The 19,030-nt window shown below is 38.1% G+C and overlaps 1 protein-coding gene across 1 annotated transcript in view; it reads right to left on the reverse strand.

Moving 5' to 3' along the window:
- The window catches only part of COL3A1 (collagen type III alpha 1 chain), a 53,615-nt gene that overhangs the window by 20,670 nt on the left and 13,915 nt on the right, over positions 1-19,030 (reverse strand). Inside the window, exons 2-15 of the mRNA XM_063341535.1 lie at positions 14,666-14,871; positions 11,814-11,852; positions 11,112-11,228; positions 8,898-8,969; positions 5,378-5,443; positions 4,728-4,781; positions 4,452-4,505; positions 3,654-3,707; positions 3,443-3,496; positions 2,972-3,025; positions 2,429-2,473; positions 2,175-2,228; positions 1,136-1,180; positions 367-420 (exon numbers count right to left, since the gene is read on the reverse strand). Coding sequence (XP_063197605.1) covers positions 367-420; positions 1,136-1,180; positions 2,175-2,228; positions 2,429-2,473; positions 2,972-3,025; positions 3,443-3,496; positions 3,654-3,707; positions 4,452-4,505; positions 4,728-4,781; positions 5,378-5,443; positions 8,898-8,969; positions 11,112-11,228; positions 11,814-11,852; positions 14,666-14,871 — 968 coding nt within the window. The remainder of the gene's footprint in view (positions 1-366; positions 421-1,135; positions 1,181-2,174; positions 2,229-2,428; positions 2,474-2,971; positions 3,026-3,442; positions 3,497-3,653; positions 3,708-4,451; positions 4,506-4,727; positions 4,782-5,377; positions 5,444-8,897; positions 8,970-11,111; positions 11,229-11,813; positions 11,853-14,665; positions 14,872-19,030) is intronic.

Here is a 19,030-nt window from a genome sequence, read left to right on the forward strand (position 1 = left end):
CTGAGTACAAGAGACAAAACAGCACGGCGACCCTGATGCTGAGGCACAAGGTACCCGTGCACTCCAGCCAGTACATGTTGCACAGCTCCTCTAGTTGGGGAAGTTCACTTGAGTCCCTTCCATAATGCAACATAAAGCATTTAGTCTACCACTTCATGGTGTTTTGGGGTGGGTATTCATGAAGGTGATGAGGATAGGGTTTGTCTCGTGCTGTGTATGAAAACACATCAGTTCTATGCTTGCAACAACCAGTGTAACAGCAGCCAGAAAAAGGAGGACTCATAAAATAAAGATACATATTAACATAAGCTGGCTAACTGGAGAAAGGACCAGATCCTATATTAATATGCATCTTTAGCTGAATACCTTAAAACCTGGAGATCCTGGAAATCCAGCAGTTCCAGGGGGACCTGGGGGACCCTTAAAAGTGAAAGAAATACTATTAATGCAAAAGGTAAAAGCCATATGGAATTAATGTTAAGTTAAAAAAATGTTTGATTATGAGATTTTTGTCTGAGTAAGGAAACACCTGGCAAAATGGCAAATATAAATCATGCTGTAGAAGATGAAGTTTGGCTAGTCCTAAAATATCACACCTACATCTTAGTTACTCTGACTTTTACATGTTCAGATAAACTTCTGTGTCGGAAATTTAAAAACATGAAAGCTAACATTAAAGAGATTAAGCTATAAAAATTGTTCAAAATTTGTTCTAATTATAAAAAAGGTGTAGGAAAAAAAGCGCCAACACAGCTGTTACACACACAAGTCGATACGCTAAAGTTTCTAGGCAGATAGAAAAGAAAAAATTTTGCCCACCTCAGACAGCTAAAAATGTATTTGATAAGATCATTCAAAATTTGGCCTGCACAGAGAACAGCAATTCTACCCACCTACTTGTTCTCTGAGAATAATCTGGTTTTGGACTTATGTGTTTTCTGATTTACAGTGTTAAAGCTCTCCTATTGCACTGTATGTTTAAAATATCTTAACCAACAGTTATGTAATATAATTAAAGAAAACACTCATTGTTAAACCAGTGGACCCCCAGTCTCTGCAGTTGCTGGCACTGCTGAACATCAGCTAGAAGTAACTAGACTTGAGCAACACAAATACTTAAAGCCAAACATCTTACAGGTGGTCCTGCTGCTCCCGGAGATCCATCTTTGCCATGGGCACCCTACAGAAAGAAGAGAGGTGTTGGGTACAGAGCGCCACCCTGGACACAGAACCCGCACGCTTTAATGCCCATGACTCACAGACCATCTTTTTGTGTCTGTACATTCCCACTTAGTTGATCAAGACACAAGGATTTCTCAGCTGTGAAATTCTAAAATAATAATTAACTAAATATTTTGTGTAGGAATATCTAACACTTTATGTGACTTGTACTGCAATGATGAGACATCAACATGCAAAAATGTATTCTTATTAGATTTCTTAAGGAAATAACAGTTACAAACCATCATCTCTGTGGACAGTTCTTAAGGTAAAATAACTAAGATTGCAATGGATGTATATTTCAAAGTAACAGTTACTTCTAATTCACATAAAAGACTAAAATTTCACTCCAAAAACCTAACAAACAGTGGTATGATTGCCTGTCCTGTTTCCTGTATTGTAGACATGTTAGACCAGGTCAGCTGCTCGGGTTATATAGTGTTTGTATGAACAAGTTGCTGGTTATTACACTTTAGCTGTGCTTTGTTGATTGTGTTGGATGCTATGAACTATGACTTTCTTCAGAGCAAAGAATGTACCCCCTTATCTCAGTCAAAGAGTAATTTTATCTTTTTCCTGCGTGTTATTTCTGAGATTGCACTTTTTCCTCTCTCTGCCTTCTGCTGCTGCAGTTTGCTTCCACTCCTCCTCCCTGTTCCTCTTGATTGAACCTGAGCTTATGCTGAAACACTAAAGTCTCCTTCAATGTGTAATCTATTCATTTTTAAAAAGGAAATAGAGAACAAGATGGTGAATGTGTTGTGAGTTAGAAGTGTAACGTCTTTAATTGGGGACTGAAAAGTTTTCCTGTGTGATTTTACAGATGCTATATAGTTTTCTAATCCTCTGCATTACAACATTTTTAAGGTAAATCTATGAAGAAGGGAATTCTCAGCATATTGCAACAAAATATGTGCTGCTTCTGGATAAGAACAACATCTGCATTTACTTACAGGGCCACCAGGATTCCCAGGTCTTCCTCTTTCACCAGCTGGACCTCTTGGTCCCTAGAAAACATAAGAAAATGAGTCTGATAAATGGCTTCCAAAATAATATAGCCAAGCAAAGAGACATTGCTCTTATTTACATATATCAGTATAGTTCAATGTGGTGGGGTAATTAAAGTTAAAAGAAATATGAGTAACTCAATTAACTGGGAAGCATCATTGGCACTTCCATTTAAATACTACAGGATATGCATATTTACCGGTTGGCCTGGTGATCCGTTTGCTCCAGGAAGACCAGTTTCACCCTATTGTGGAAAGAAAATATCAATGACAGAATGAATTTTGGTGAGAACATTTTTTGGTTTATTCAAGAGGAAGAGACATAGAAATGAGACAGTCCAATACGTTGTCCCTTTCTGCCTAGAGCTGAGTGTCCCCAGCATGAATTGAGGTGTGTGAGGTCTGAGAAGTCTAAACAAGTGCCAGAAAAAAATATTTAAACAGAAAAAAATATAATAATCAGGAAGACTCGGTCCTTTAATATTATTCAATAAAGTCACATGCTCCAGATACGTCTTTTCATTTTGGATTCTGATCTGTATTACAGCTGGAAAATCGAGACGTGATGTGGTTCAGAAAGTCTAGCTCCTTCGAAATGATTGTCATCCTTTTCATGGAGATATTCAGTGAGTTTCAATGTTCAATGGATTTTTATAATTGCATAATAAGCAAAGCATAGCTATATAACAAATGATGAAAGGTATTATTCTACCTATTATAAAGATGACACTATAGGTTTTTACCTTTGGACCAGGAGCACCGCTGTCACCTTTGGCACCATCTTTTCCATCAAAACCCTGTGGGAATGGAAAACCATATCTGTGAGTAGTATTCTTCTTGCATCTGGAAAACTTGATTCTTCTTGGTAAAATAATAAGCTTCAAGACAAATTCATATAAAGGGGCGTTATTTTTAATAATGAGTGCTATCAGCTATTGGAATGCTTTTTGAAAGAAAATTCTGAATCCTCCATTTCTTCATGGGTGTTACTTAAGAGTGGATGCTTTTCTGTAAAGCATGCTTCAGCCCAGCATTCAGGATGGAGCTCTACAATTGAGGTAACTAGATAAAATTTAACAGTCGTTGTTACAGAAGGTCAGGTTACATTGGGAATTGATTAGCTGGTAACTGATGACTGAAAGAGCACAACAGTGCAACACCATAATTCAAGGAGAGTAACAGACTCAACTATATCAAATATACTCAATACTTACTCGTTGACCTTTCATCCCAGGCATCCCAGGCATTCCAGGGTGTCCCTTGTGACCCTAAACACAAAAATATAGAAAGATGAATAAATCCCATATTTAGAGCATGAAGGGCACAGGCCAAGGTTCACTGTGTGTCATGTTCACTTGACTAACTTAAAACAGGAAAACAAAAACTTTGATTAGAAGACCATTGTTATTAGGGGCTTTTCCATACCGGTAATCCAGGGATTCCACGATCTCCGTTTCTGCCTGGTCTTCCTGGTTCTCCCTATTGAAAGAAAGTAAATTTTTTTGACTGCTTTGCTATTTCTTCAGTTACTGGCAAAGAACCAGTCCTAGTAGATCAAGGTGAGTTGGAATAAGCAGGTGAAACTTCCACCGAAGACAGCAGGGAAAATTCTAGCAGGGTGGCGGTTCACTATATATGAGTGCCTTTCGAAAAACAGTTAGCAGAATTTATAAAATCAGATTTTCACAAGATTTTGGTTACATCTAATTTATTTCAAGACAACTTTTAGGAACAGATGATCATGGAAAACTTATTTTTCATGGTGAAAGACTCAAAATGGACAAAAACTTTTTCTGCTTGTCTTGCCTTGTACTGTACCTATTCAGGACTCCCAGCTGTGCCACAAAAGACGGTTTTAACAGCCTTAACTCTCAAAGCAAGATTTGAAGGAAGCAAACAATTAGCAATACTGTCTGCTTTTCTTTATAACTGCTAATTTATTTTGCACCAGATCAAAATAGCATATTTCATGCTTACGTTTTCTTTTTTTTTACAATTGTGTCAATCAAATTGCTCACTAAAATTGAAACTTTATTTTGAATGGACATTTATAACTAATGCAAGCCATATCTAGTTTCTTACAGTCGTATTGTCAAATTGGTAAATAGGGAGATGTTAAAAATTCTTAAGTGCAATGGTATCAATGTGATCTGCTGTCTTATCATTTAATGAACTTTCATTCTTCTCATTTATTAATCTCTGGATGAATAATAGTGAACTTACATCTTTTCCTGGTGGACCAACTGGGCCTATCATTCCAACGGGGCCTGGAGGTCCCTGTAGAAAAATAATTAATATTAACTATAATAATAAAAAAATATTAAAACTTTTTCAAATTAAAAATGCATTAGGTGTCATAAAATACTTGTACATTTGTCATACATGATAGTAAACAGACAGGACGAACTGTAAAATTTCAGTCCGCTCTAGTGATGACACAGATTCATGCTTGTAAGATCATGCTTTTAACACACATAGTGATACGTAATGTGTACGTACAGGAGGGCCAGGTTGTCCTGGTTCTCCAGGGGAACCTTGGTATCCAGCAGAGCCCTGTAATGCAGCAAAAAAACAGTTAAGATGTGATCAGTTACATGCATCATTCCATGGTGCTACTATATTTTATAATAATCTCATCATTGTAAGAAAAAACGGGAGTCAGAACTGTAACCAAATGATCAAAGGTGAAATTAGCAGAACCATACAGAATATGTGTAGATGAAAACAGAACTAAAACTACTCCTCTAAAAGATGTACATCAAAAAGCTCAGACTCTTTGTGTGTTCACTGTATGTGTATTAAGATTGGGATATTAAATTTTTGTATGAATAACCATTTGGGAATGTTAACAGAGGATGATAGGCAGTGGCATGTCTTAAGACAACCTTAGATGACACCCCACAGAATTGCAGAAAGCTCAGGGGAACATCCGGACTTAAGCAAGCACAGTATATAGCACTCAGCCATTGAGCCCTGGTGGTGCACAGATAGTACAACCCAGTTAGTAGAAGGTGGCATTTATCCATAAAGTTCTTTAGCATAGTATCTAGATTTATCAGTTGAAAATGTAGCTAATATCTATGACAGAGAAAAGGAGAAACTCATATAAAAGGATATGAAATGACTATGAAAAGACTGATTTTACTTACAGGGGGACCTGCATGACCAGGCGGGCCAGGGGGGCCACTGGGGCCAGGAGGTCCTGGAAAGCCAGTCTATAGTGTAGATTAAAAAATAGTCATTATATTAATGTAATACAGCTATAAAGATTAATGTAGTTGCTATAGCCACCAATAACTGTGAAAAAAAATTTTACATATTTGTACAGAGAAAAATCCACGGCGATGTGCACTTGGTGCAGTAAAAAAGAAGCAGCAGTATATATACACATGGCTAAATACATTGTCTAGTACCTACAGTGCCTTCAGAAAATGGATCACTCGGTTTCTTTTTGCAGCCTTAGCTAACATACTCCACCAGATATTTTCAAAGCTGTAATTTTTTTCTTTTGAGTCACTATTCCCCTTCTCTAGATCCTCCAGAAGGATGCTCGCCGCTCGGCTTATCAGCTACCTAAACTAGAAGAACAGATAACTGGAACTCTTAATTTGTAAAAAAAAGTAAACGCCATGTAACTGCGCTTTATTTGCCTAATGCCACATCTTCAGCGGTGGAGCCAAAGTGTACTAATAAACTTGCTTGCTAGTCTATTGATCCCACATTTTGCTTTCTAAAACTAATGTTAAAATTTCTCACCTGCGTTTAGGAGCTATATTACATGTACACATACAACCCATTAGAAGAACTTTGTATGATAAACCCTGTTTATTACCCTAGACTTCTTAGGACTTACAGGTATATTGAATTAAGGCCATATTTTTGTTACTGTCAGTAAGGCAAGCATTTTCACTGGTGAAATCTTTGCTGAACTTTAACAGTACTAAGTCATAAGAAATAAATGATGTCTGGACTAACCAAAGGACTCAGAGGATGAAACCTCAGTATACATATGGTTTAACTCAAATCAGTAGCAGTGTTCCTTATTTTAATTGGTAAAAAGGGAGTAAAAAATTACTAAGGAAGTTCTCAATTTGGGAATAATGCTAATATTTCTACTTCCTCTAGCAAAAACTACAAAAGCATTTGATACTGCAAACCAGAAAACAATTGCACATTAGCACAGTGGTTCTTTAAAAAAAAGCTTTTGTTAAATTAAACTCTTAATGGATTTGGTACAGACAAAACAGTTGAGGTATATGAATTATACCATGAAAAACACCATGTACTGCAGAACTGGAAGTATATTCCATATCTTAATATTACATGTAATGTGTGTCATATTGTATCAGAATAGGTCATGTATAACAGATGTTACATGAACCTAATTTTCATAATACAACATTATATAGTATTGCCATACTATACCAGTATATGTAGTACAGTATACTACTATACTGAAAACATATCATGTTAATATTAGTTCACAGATTGTCTTTTGTCTAAAAAAGATAATCGTTGTAATATTTGCTGTTTTCTAGGAAAAGAAGCACACCAAGTAGCAGAGCAGTTAGTGTCTGTGTAAATCAGGTTGCCTTCAATGTGTGACTACAACGAGCAGTCCCTTGCTGTTGGCTGTTAGAACTCATTTGGTATAAAGTAACTCTCTATTCAACACGAATTGGAGCCATCAACTCATCAACTGCAATGAATTGATTAGACACACAGCTATAAACAAACAAGACATTATTTTTTTCAAGGTGCACACTGTGGAGGTAAACTGATAGTTAGGTATGACATTTGCTTGCTGCCAGTATTTCCAGACTGTGAAGAAATAAGCATATTTTAGTTAGAGTAAGTGCACTAGTGAAAAGAAACAAAGACAATATGTGGAGGTTATACAAGCAAGTAAAGAGCAACTGGGGTGTAAAGTACAAAATCAGTCTCCAAGCAGTGGAAAGCCACAGGAAAGAGTATTGATGACCCATGGACAAAGGTTGGTGCTATAGCTGGCATTTTTTATTTTATTACTCTTCCAAGTTATTTCAATTTGTATATTTATTCAAACTGAGTGTTTAAGTTGAAAATTGATAAATTAAATGTATACATTAATAAATTAATTAATCTATGTAAAGTTAATGATAAACATTATTTAGTTCTAGTGAGTAGTCACATCTACCTGTAACTACTCTGTTACTTACTTTGCAGTCATGTATTGCATGATGCAATGTAAAAAACCATATGACCTGAAAGTACGTAAGCAATCCTGGGTGAAGACATTCTAGGGTGCCAAATTAAGTTGTGGATTTTTTTAACCCAAGTCCAGGGGTCAGAGCACCAGAAATCACTAAGCACCTCAAGGGAAAATGCCAAAATAGAGAGGAGTAACCTTAGCTGTTAACTGAAAGTTATCTTGGTTATGTGTCTGGTTCAGCACACCTCATTTAAGACACCAAGTAGCAAAATGTAGATGATAACGATAAGCTGTGGGCAAAAACTGTGAGGAGCTGAATATGAATAAATGAATAAGCAAATACAAAAATGGATAGTTGAAGAAGACCAATGTATGGATGACCATATTAGCAAATGAATGAGGTTGAAATAAACAGATTAAAATAAAGGTGAGAAAATAATGAATTATATTTCAGGAAAAACAGCTGTCATGATTAGTAAATTTATTTCATGAGATGATCTGATAGAACCCTGAGAAATAACGCTCTCGCTTGGAACTGCCTTGGTATGTTACAACATGTGATTCCCAAACCTTGTTATACAGCATCGGACTGAAAATAATGATTATGCTTAATGAAGCAGCAGTCAATTTCAAATAACAGCAATTCATTGCATCCTCTATATAGCAGATTGCCTGAATCAAGAACACTCCATGTCATCAGTGGTGAATACCTCTAAATCCCAGTGCCTAAAAGGAAAATCATGAGGTGCAACATTTACATTTATTTTATATGGGAAGCATAGCTCATGCACAACTCTCTCAGGCAATCCATGCTTTATCTAATTAAAAAAACTGTGAAAAGCTTGGGCCAGGCCTAGCAGGCGGATACAGCATCCTTAGTATACAGTCTGAATAGCTGCGGGTAAAAAACTGTTAATTGTAAAAATAAAAACTGAAAAGCTTTTCACTGCTTCTGGGATGAAAGAAGATTATGAGAGGGGTTTACTCACTTGTTATGAGGCAAATCTGAGTTGTGGAAAAGTAAGTATGGAGTATCATACTGAGTAAAGACAGAATGCTGCTGAATGGATAAAGGAAGATTAGGGACAGTGGTAGAGGTAAAAAAGTGGTGGAAGGGAGGGAAGCAATCAGTAGAAGAATAGCAAAGCAGATAAATGAGGAGGGCATGCAAGGGAGAAAGCGATAAATGCTTAGGTAGTGTAAGAAAGTGAATCAGAGAGAGATTAGGAAAAAGAAGGTAAGAAAAGGAAGAAAGAGAGAGAAAAGGCAAAACCCCGAGATAATCTATAGTTAGTTTCTAGAATGATATTGCCAAGCAAATTGCTGCCTTACATTGCATTCCACTGCAGGCAACAGTCAAATTAAAATTTATCTTGTTAAATTAAAATCAGGATACATACACATCCAAGGTATAATCTACAATCAGAAAATTTGTTCTTTAAAAAAAATGGACAGGAAAAAAGGCTGTATCATCTTACAATGGGCTGTGGGTAACCAATACCAGCTGAACCGGCCTTCACATCATAGGAGTCATACTGTGGAGAAAAACTCTGTAAAAGAAATAGAGAAAAACAGAAAGAAGAAAAATAAAGAAAAAAAAAAGAACAAAAGAGAGAAGAAAGAAAAAAGAAACAAGGTGATTGCTACAAATCAAATAAACCTTTTCTTACACTGGCATGGCAAATGTATGGAAATAACTCATTTGTATCTACGGAGTAGTACCTGTTTTACATATAGCTGCCATATAGTTAAATCATCCATAAGAGAAGCCTGGCCAATATCTTTCTTTTGTGGTCAATGGTGACATTAGCTCCTTACGCATCCAGGTTTCATCTTAACAGCTGGGCCTCAGCTGGACCAAAAAATTAACATTCTCTCTCCTCTTATTCTTGTTTGACTCCTTTTAAGTTTTCCCCCCAATTTTCTTTATCATTTTCTTTTCTGTTGGACGTAGTTGTCACTCAAGGAAGTTGGTGAAATATTTTCTGTTTCACTAAAGAATGCAACAGTTTATTATCATTTTCCTAATTTCTGTTACCTGTGACTAATGGATGTCTCATTTCAGAGTATTTTGGTAGCAAAAAATCTCTTACCTGTGTGTAAATCTGTCTTTCCCTGAATTACAGATAATTTGTTTTACCTCATGCATGGGAACTTACACATCTCAGAAAACTGAGTTTTACACTTTTTTCCTAATGCCATTTTCCATCTTTCCCTTTCCCCTTTCCTGTTTATTATGTCACTTCAAGTAATTAAAATACAGTCATCACTTTTGAGCCCAAGCAGCTGAGCCTCAATGCTTTTGACAATTTATCTTGAAACAAATGGAAGCTCAGTCCAAGACATGGAGTGAAAACATGTCCTGTGGGCCTTTCTGAGGGCGGATAGTGTCTTTCACACAGCCATTTACATAAAAGACTGTTTAAAAAACCCTATAAATTCTATAGTCAGTATTTCAAGGAATTCCCATCTAAACCTCTTAATTGGCATATGTTGATTTTATTATCCAGATGTTAGCAAACTTAGTTGAATAATGTGGCATTAATGCAGTTTATGCATTAATGGAGCACAGACGGTTGAGCAGGAATACGTGCAGTGTCCTGCCTGATAACCCAGACCACTGTGGATCCAGCTCCTTTGCTGCCCAGGTACAAGATGACCCCTGTGCTACTGATATCAACCCTCTCATCAGGATTCAACAGCACATTTTTGATACAGCGTTGGAGTAGGTGACTAATTCAGGCTATCATTCCCTCCTGTGTCTGCATCTGCCAACCCAAACCCAGTAGCTATCTCGGTATGCTATTGTGATGTCCACTGGGGCTGGTCAAGCAAGCCATGGGTACTTCTCCCAGAAGCTCAGTCCTTCAGATGCAATCCCTTTCAGAACTGAATAGAGCCAAGACATCTTTCCTCAGTTTTTGGCTTACCTGGGGGTGGGAAGCATACATGGAAGATATAAACAGTGGCCTATATTCAAAGGTAGCAACTGTTTTAACATATAATTTTTAAGAGTTTTGTGCTAAAGTAATCCCATCTTGTAAAGCTAGGCTTACTTGATTACATGGGAGATAATGCCACCTCTTAACAAAGTGCCAGCTGTGGCTCAGCTCCCTTAACAAATCCAACTGCACAGAAACTTCAGTTAAAATTAGCTCTTTTGCTGACCATGTCCAACTCTTCAGAAAAGAATTCAAGATTCAGTGGGCCACAAATAAAGAGGGAGCGTGACAAATTGCACTTACGTGGCACTTCCCTGCAAGCAGAGGACCTGCGTTTTGGTCTAGTCTCCTGAGAATGTTTCTTTATTAAACATGCATTGGATAAAATACAGGAAAGTAAGAGAGTTCCCTAACCATTAAGTTTGAGAGGACATACTTCCTCCTGGACACTTTCTTTCTGATCAGATTACCCCTGAGTTACGTAAGTCCTTCACCAGATTTGGCTCCAAAAATTTTTAAAAATAAGATAAGGCAAAGATTTAATTGCACTCCAGACAAATTTTGTAGACAAAATCCAAAAACAACAACAAAACTCCACCTACCATTCAGCTGTGTTTTTCAAAGGCACAAATGAGAGACAGATGCCACTGAACGCAAAGTATGTGTGAAGGTGCAAAGGACAGGTGCCTGCAGGATTGCTTTGTATGCTTATGAGCAACAAGGTAGAAGCTGAACATAATGATGACTTACGCCTCCGCTTATACTGGGACACGACTGGCAGATCCCAGGGGGACCAGGAGCTCCAGGACTCCCTGGCTGTCCTGGAGGGCCAGGGGCACCGTTTCTGCCCGGAATCCCAGGAGAACCCTGCAAGAACACAAACAGAACAGATAGATATGGACATCAGCACTTGCCTCCAACTGCAAGAGCATTGCAGGACAAATCCTTCCATTCATAACAAAGTCTGTGCGATTGGGGTGGGAAACTTTCTCAAACATAACTAAGAGTTCAAGTGCACATTCAGGAAAGACATAGACGGGAGGCAAAATTCACACATGGAAACACTTCTTAGTTGCTGGAGCCTTATTGCAGCCAATATTTGATCAAGCACGCTGGAAATACTGAACAGGTCAATTCCTCAATAGAAAATTAGTACTGTCAGTGGAGTCCATAGATTTATTTTTTTTCTATTGGGAAGAAATATAACAAAAAATAACACATGTAATATAGTTTTAACCAAACTCTCTTTCTTCCTGTTTTTCCAGTTTAAATTTTTGAGAGTTTTGTTGAAGATAAAGGGCTACTTCAAACTAATTACATTGCACAGTTTGCAGACAGTGCAGACATCAATGACAGCTGGATATCTCGGCAGCTTGATTGGGATATGTAGCACTGTAAGAACTGGCTCTTGATTTTGCTACTTTCCTTGGGGAAAAAAAAAGCTGCACTTACAGGGTCTCCTTTGGGTCCTCGGCTGACTACTCCAGGAGTCTAGAAAAAAGGAAAAGTAACAAATTAAGAAATAAAATCAAAAGAAACCCCACAACTGAATATATATATACACACACACATAAAGAAGAGGAAAACACATTTAAACATTGGAATATAGTTTTATCAAATTAATTAAATTTATTCTTATTCAGTATATTTAAAAGCTGTGTGTTTTTTGGTCAGTCTTTCATCCACATTTTCACAGTTCACCCATAAAGCTATGCCTCTCCTGTAGGCAAAAACATGGCACTAATGAAGTCAGTAGAGCTTTGCCATTGAGTACAACGGGGACAGAAGTCCACTGTGGAAAGCTGTAAGGGACAGTTTTCTTGTATCCTTCTCAGTCTAGCATGGTAAGTGTGATAATGTGGGTAATTTTAATTTCTCAGATCTACTCCTCCATTTTATTTATTTATCAATTAATACTTCAATTACACATTACTATCTGGATTGTCAATTAGTAGTTCAGAACAACTTTTATGTATTTAGCTGCTAGTGGTGGAAAAGAATATTCAGCTGAAACTATCTTGGATCTTTCAAGGTGGCATTTCCCTATACACTATCCAAGGTCAGCAGGATAGCTTCTACTGGGCTGGCCAAGCTCTTCTACATGGAAGACAGAGGCTGAAGGAAGTAGTCCATGTGTCCTTTATTATCAGTAACCACAGAACTGACAAAAGAGTCTCCCATCTCCAGCATGCTTGTATGTACCACTCGTTCACACCTCTAAAACCGTTCAGTGAAGTAGCTCAGGTAACCCTGGAAGGAGTACAGTTGCACTAGCATGGTGCAACTAACACTAGGTGACGTATATGTCATATTGTATATGACATTTCGTATTTAAGCAGATATACTATAGAGCTGCAGAAATACATCTTCTCCCTTCCTCTTTCATATACACATCTCTTTCACTCTCTTCTTTTATCTTCTGGATAAGAATCTTCAATGTGCCGTGGAAATCTATGTACTTTAACAGAATCTCATGGACCATAGAGAAGGATGAAAAGTTTGGATACCCTTAGAGCTCAGTATAGCTGGCTCACTCACTGAAGTGGTTTAGGCCAGGGGACTTGGCATGCACTAACATTCTTGATTTTCCTGAGGTTAAGTTGCTGCAACTGGTTTAGATAATGTTGGTGTCTATTAAGAAGATGATGATAAATTAGGGATGTAGGGCTTGATTCACTTTTCCTTTACAAGGCATTAAGTCAACAATAACTCTGCAAAAGGAAATTTACTCTGTGATGATGTAGAATTGAGTTTATAAGAAGTGTCGCCTTGCAGTATGCCATGAAAATTGTCTTACTTTCTTTAACTCTGTGTTGACATTAGTTTTATGGATATAGAGTCATAGAATTGCCTAGGTTGGAAGGGATCTTTCAGATCATCTAGTCCAACCATCAATCTAACTCTGACAAAAACTGTCACTAAACTGTATCTCTAAGCACTGTGTCTATCTATCTTTTAAAAACCTCCAGGGATGGTGACTCAACCACTTCCCTGGGCAGCCTGTTTCAATGCTTAATAACCCTTTCAGTGAATAAATTTTTCCTAATATCCAGTGTAAACCTCCCCTGGCGCAACTTGAGGCCGTTTCCTCTTGTCCTATTGCCTGGTACTTTGGAGAAAAGACCAACACCCACCTCTCTACAACCTCCTTTCAGGTAGCTGTAGAGGGTGATGAGGTCTCCCCTCAGCCTCCTTTTCTCCAGGCTAAACAACCCCAGCTCCCTCAGCTGCTCCTCATAAGCCTTGTTCTCTAGATCCCTCACCAGCTTCATTGCCCTTTTCTGGACCCGCTCCAGCACCTCAATGTCTTTTTTGTGGTGAGGAGCCCAAAACTGGACACATTACTCGAGATGGGGCCTCACCAGTGCCGAGTACAGGGGGACAATCCCTTCCCTAGTCCTACTCACCACACTGTTCCTGATACAGGCCAGGATGCTGTTGGCCTTCTTGGCCACCTGGGCACACTGCTGGCTCATATTCAGCTAGTTGTCGACCAACACCCCCAGGTCCTTTTCTACCAGGCAGCTCTCCAGCCACTCTTCCCCAAGCCGGTAACGCTGCATGGGGTTGTTGTGACCCAAGTGCATGACCTGGCACTTGGCCTTGTTGAACCTCATACCATTGGCATTTGCCCATCGATACAGACTGTCCAGATCCCTCTGTAGAGCCTTCCTACCCTCAGGCACGTCGACACTTCCACCCAACTTGGTGTCGTCTGCAAACTGACTGAGGGTGCACTCAATCCCCTTGCCCAGATCATTGATAAAGATATTAAACAGAACTGGCCCCAACACCAAGCCCTGGGGAACACCACTCATGACCGGCCACCAACTGGATTTAACTGGGTATAGATTGAGGATGCAGTGAACACATAAGCTGTTTGCATTTTTCCTATGCTTCTCCATAAAATGAAAAATGTAATGGCTAATTGTTGCCCTTTGTCCCTTTCTACTATTTTATCTCTGCCTGTTGCCTATGTAAAACTGGGTTGAAGGATTTCATGCTTTCGGCTGCATAGCTCAAAGGATTAACAAGTATTTTATGAGATCCTGTACTAATTCTCTGACAGAATACAGAAGTATTCTTGAACTTAACAAAAAAGATAAAACTGTGAAAGTTCAAGCTGTGGTTTTTTATTTGATTTCGCAAAATTTGCCCATCCTAAGTTTTTGCCTATGGTCAGAAAGTGACAAGCTTAGCATTTAAAGAAAAGTGTTTAAGAGGATCTAAAAGAAAATGATTTGACGTTGACATGAATCAAGAAGGTGGCAACACCAAAGTAACAACACTGAGGACAAACTTACTCTTGTAGGTTGTGGTGTTGTTTGTGGACAAACTGGACAGCACTCTCCAAAGGGAATCTCTGGGTTGGGACAGTCCAGCTCCTGATCGTCACAGATTATGTCATCGCAGAGAACAGACCCCGAGTCGCACACACAGATTTGGCATGGCTCTGGTTTCCAAACATCCCTGTCAGCGTAAACCTGTCCAAGATGGGTACATCCTGTGACTGGAAAGAGAGACAAAATAGTGTTCAATATTATTTCAAATGTATTTTCAAAATCAATGATGAATATCACAAAAGCTGTTGGATAGTCTGTTTTGTTTTCTACTGAAATATAGTTTATATGTGTGAAGTAAAAGGCTAAATACTTCTCTTCAGACACTAGGACGATCTGTTACATTAATTGCAGAGTCTGCTCGGAATCTATAAATAGACATCAATGGAAACCTCCTGGAGCTGATCCAAAGCCCTATTAAATCTGTGATAATCTTCCGTCTTGAGTAATTTTAGTGTCAGTCTGAGTTACGGTGTAATTAGCAATTGAATTCTCTGCTGCAGCTGAAAAGCAAATGTGCCAAATCTCTCAAACAAGTGTATCATTGGCCCCCATGTGCCAACATAAGCACTTACATGTGGATGTGGACTAAGCCATCTGTCCAGCATGAACTCTCGTCACTACCATCTTGCATTAATAGCTAGCACTTCTCAAAGTGTATTTCGAAAGCCACCGTATGCAATAGATCTAAAAGAATGTTCACGTTAATTACCCAAATGGTTTGCAATTAATGTGTCATCTGGACGGCTCAAATGTTACAAGTGTCTGTATTTTCAGAAAAAACATTTTTCATCTGCAATAGTCATGGCTTTTTCAGTTCCTTCCAACAGCTATTCTACTGATCAAATTTGTTGTCAATAATGAATTTGAAGAGACTAATGAAAACCAGCTTCAAACATTAAATTTTGGGTTTGTATTTTCTTAGAGAAACAAGATTCAGAAAGCCCGGTCATGTAAGAAACCAATATGAAAATAACACCACAAAATTGGACAAGCTCCTTGTAAGTTTTGTAGAAGTTATTATAAGTCTCAGATTACAAATATAAGTATCAGTGAACGTCTTGAATAACGGAATAAGTTTTTTTCCCATGGATAATTCAAAATAATGCAGTTTACAAACACAAAATTCTGGAGAAAGAGCTATTTATGAACATACATTGTCCTTAAAACTTTAATATCAGAAGTTACCTACTACACATCACCCTTCAAAAAGAAGAAAAAAAATCCCAAAAGATGTAATTCAGAGCTCTGACATTAAAATTACCACTGGCTCCAGACAGAAAATTCTGAATGCTGGCAAATTGTTGTAATGGTCATAATTATGCACGAGACTGAGTCCAAATCTATAGTGCAATCTATTCCTATGGGTTAGGCAGTCCCTTTTTCTTTCTCACATGAGGCATCTTTCATCTCTGTTTTTTTCTCTTTTCCACTGCTGCATTCATACACTGGTCTTTTTTTTTCTCTTTACTTTCTTTGTTTTAATTTCTCTCTGTATTTGTGGGTGTTGGTTTCCATACCCACACACAGCACTCTGGCATGGTATGTGCTTGGATGCATTTCCTCTCTTCTCATGCTTATTCAGCTTCAGTCCCTTTTTTCTCTATTCAGTTTTATCTTTCCCATAACACATACCTTCCCTTTTCATCTTCCCTGAATCCTCATGTCTTTGGTGCCTGAAGAGTTCACCTTCTTTACTGCCTGAAGAGTTCACCTTCTTTACTGCCAGGTACTCAACTAAGCTTAGTTTTTCAGGCTCTGCTCCCTTCCCAGTGTCTCATTCAGCTGCTTTTCCTTGTCCATATTAACTCAACTTTTTCCTCCGTGTCACCTATGAAATTCATCACCACCTCCTCTGAGCTCTGTAAAGGCGATGGGGAATACAACCAAGACTCCTGGCTCACTGAGTGAAGAACCAGAGTGGGGATCTCGGAGCAGGGCACTGCATGGGACAGGAAGCTTCTTTTCCCAATTTCAGCCCCACTACAGGTTTTCTGCATACCCCAACTTAGGTTATTTCTGCACTTCATTTACAAAAAAAACAGGAAAATGTTGACTTGTCAAGGCTGACACTACTTTTGGTTAAGAGTTGGTTTTGACCACCAGCTTGATTCAAACAACAACACAATGCAAAAAGCTACAAAAATCCTTTTCAGACATTTTCAAGGTCATGTTTTTTTCTGTGCCTGATATCGGGCTGGGAGCCAGTATTCTACCTTCCTTTGGTAAAACAAAAAATCTTAAAATCTAAAACATTCGAGTGGCATATGAAAACTAATCCCTTTCAACCATTTTCTATCACTTAGAAATTCCCTTTTTCCTTTTCCCTTCACTTCTCCACATTTTGGGCCTCACCAGAAAATTCAGCTCCTGCACGAGAGAGGTGGAGAAGAACTGCTTATTTCCAAGACAGCATCTTCTTCACACCCACCATGACACAGGGTCATGGCACCAGGTGCTGCTTCAAAGGACACTGCCCAACAGACACTACCACTGAAGAAGATCTAGACATCCTTCCTTAGTCTGGCAAGCTAGATTTAGTTTCTAAAACAGTGGCTTGCTTTCCCAGCTATCACACCGCAGAATCATGTCAGTGGACCCCTGGTAAATAGGCTAATTCTCTGCTTAATTAATTGCTGACTGTTTCTGCTAGAAACATTTTCCTCCTTTAGCAAACCAGGATTTCACCGCGGGCGCTTAGGGATAAACCAAACAGCCCAGTCGTCTTGACAAGAGTAATGATAAATGTTTCCTGACAAAGAAGATGGCTGAAATGTATTTTAAAAATGACAAGTGCACTGTAATGAATGAAATCTTTTTTATATTCTCTAATGACTCATGAAAAAACCTGAATTATAAAGTGGCAAAAGCTGAGTAGCTCAGTGTATGAGCGGTTTGCTGTACACAAGACGACCTCGAAAGCATATATTGTGAGAGGCAGAATACCGTCAAAGCTACTGGGGAGGTTAGAGCTTGTTATCCCTCTAAAAGGAGATGGTTGGATACACCCTAGAGAGCACGGGTGGGCATAGATCCACCATGTACTCAGCTGTCACTCTGCTTAAGCTCTTCCCAGCTTCACAGGTTAAAACGTCCTTCTCATTTACAAACATAATGAGGAAGGGAAGAGATGATTTTTCTTTAGTTTAGGGCAAAACGTGTTTTCTACATAATCGTTAGATAAAAATACCATGATACAGATCTAAAAGAATTAATACTACTACTTTGTGAACATGTAATGTACAGTTATATTAATTGCATGCACATATAAAAATATGCATAATGTACACACACTTCTGTACCCATAAGATCTGTTTGATTATTAATATTCAGATTTTCAGGTCTCGGTATCACTCTCTTTCAAAACCACAAGTATTTTTTCTAACTATGTGTTTAAGACAGCAAGGTTATTATTCACTAGGAAATTCATATCCAAGAATTTGCATTTTTGTATGTCAATTTTTTCTTCATCCTTACTTCATTTTCATTGATTCGTTTTGTTGTTTTGTTATTTCCAGAGATGTGATCCTGATGCGGTACAGTGAAGAAGACAGCTTGCATGGGGAGCAGAAAAAGGCCATCTTTCCCACATTTTTGCACTGCTGGTTAGAAAAGATTCTGTTTCCAAGACAGCTGCTCTTTTCTGAAGGAGAGGCTTTTCTCTGTGACCAATTTTTCACACTGAGAATGCTCACCTTTCCATATTTTAGTCAACAATATCAGTGAAAATCATGGAAATGTGTCACAAAATGACTGACATAATTTTACAGAAAAAAGAAAATATTGCAGATTTCTCTGCATTTTTAAAAGGTTGTTATTCAGTTATTCTACAGTAGATGGCATCATGTAACAGAAAGAAAAGAGACAAAAAATCGAAGACATCTGGATATAATGACATTCATATTTGCTTCTAACTTTCTGGACATTGTTAAATGAATTAAGAAATAAGCTAGGAGAGCTGCAATGAAAATCATTGCGGCCTTTGGCAGAATGAAAATATTAAATAGGTTTCCAAAGGAAACTTACATCTGGGAAGACTTAGTCTGTTCAAGACACCCCCTCTGTGCTCAGATGTAGATCTGTGTGTCAGCATGTTATGACATAATGCATTTTGCATTGCTCATAAAGATTAACTGTTAGCTTCAAAATCCTTTGGAAAGCTGATTTGTGCTAAAGCACTGGCGAGTAACATATAGGAATAATAAGGTTATAAAAAAGCTGACTTGCCTACTTCTAGACTTGTGGTAAAACAGTCACATACTTGCCTCAGCCAGCTTTTCTTACTGATTCCTAAACATAGATATTAACCTAAGATTTAAAAAATATTAG

This window comes from Chroicocephalus ridibundus, chromosome 7, assembly GCF_963924245.1.
Source record: "Chroicocephalus ridibundus chromosome 7, bChrRid1.1, whole genome shotgun sequence".
In the NCBI taxonomy this organism is placed as follows: Eukaryota; Metazoa; Chordata; class Aves; order Charadriiformes; family Laridae; genus Chroicocephalus; species Chroicocephalus ridibundus.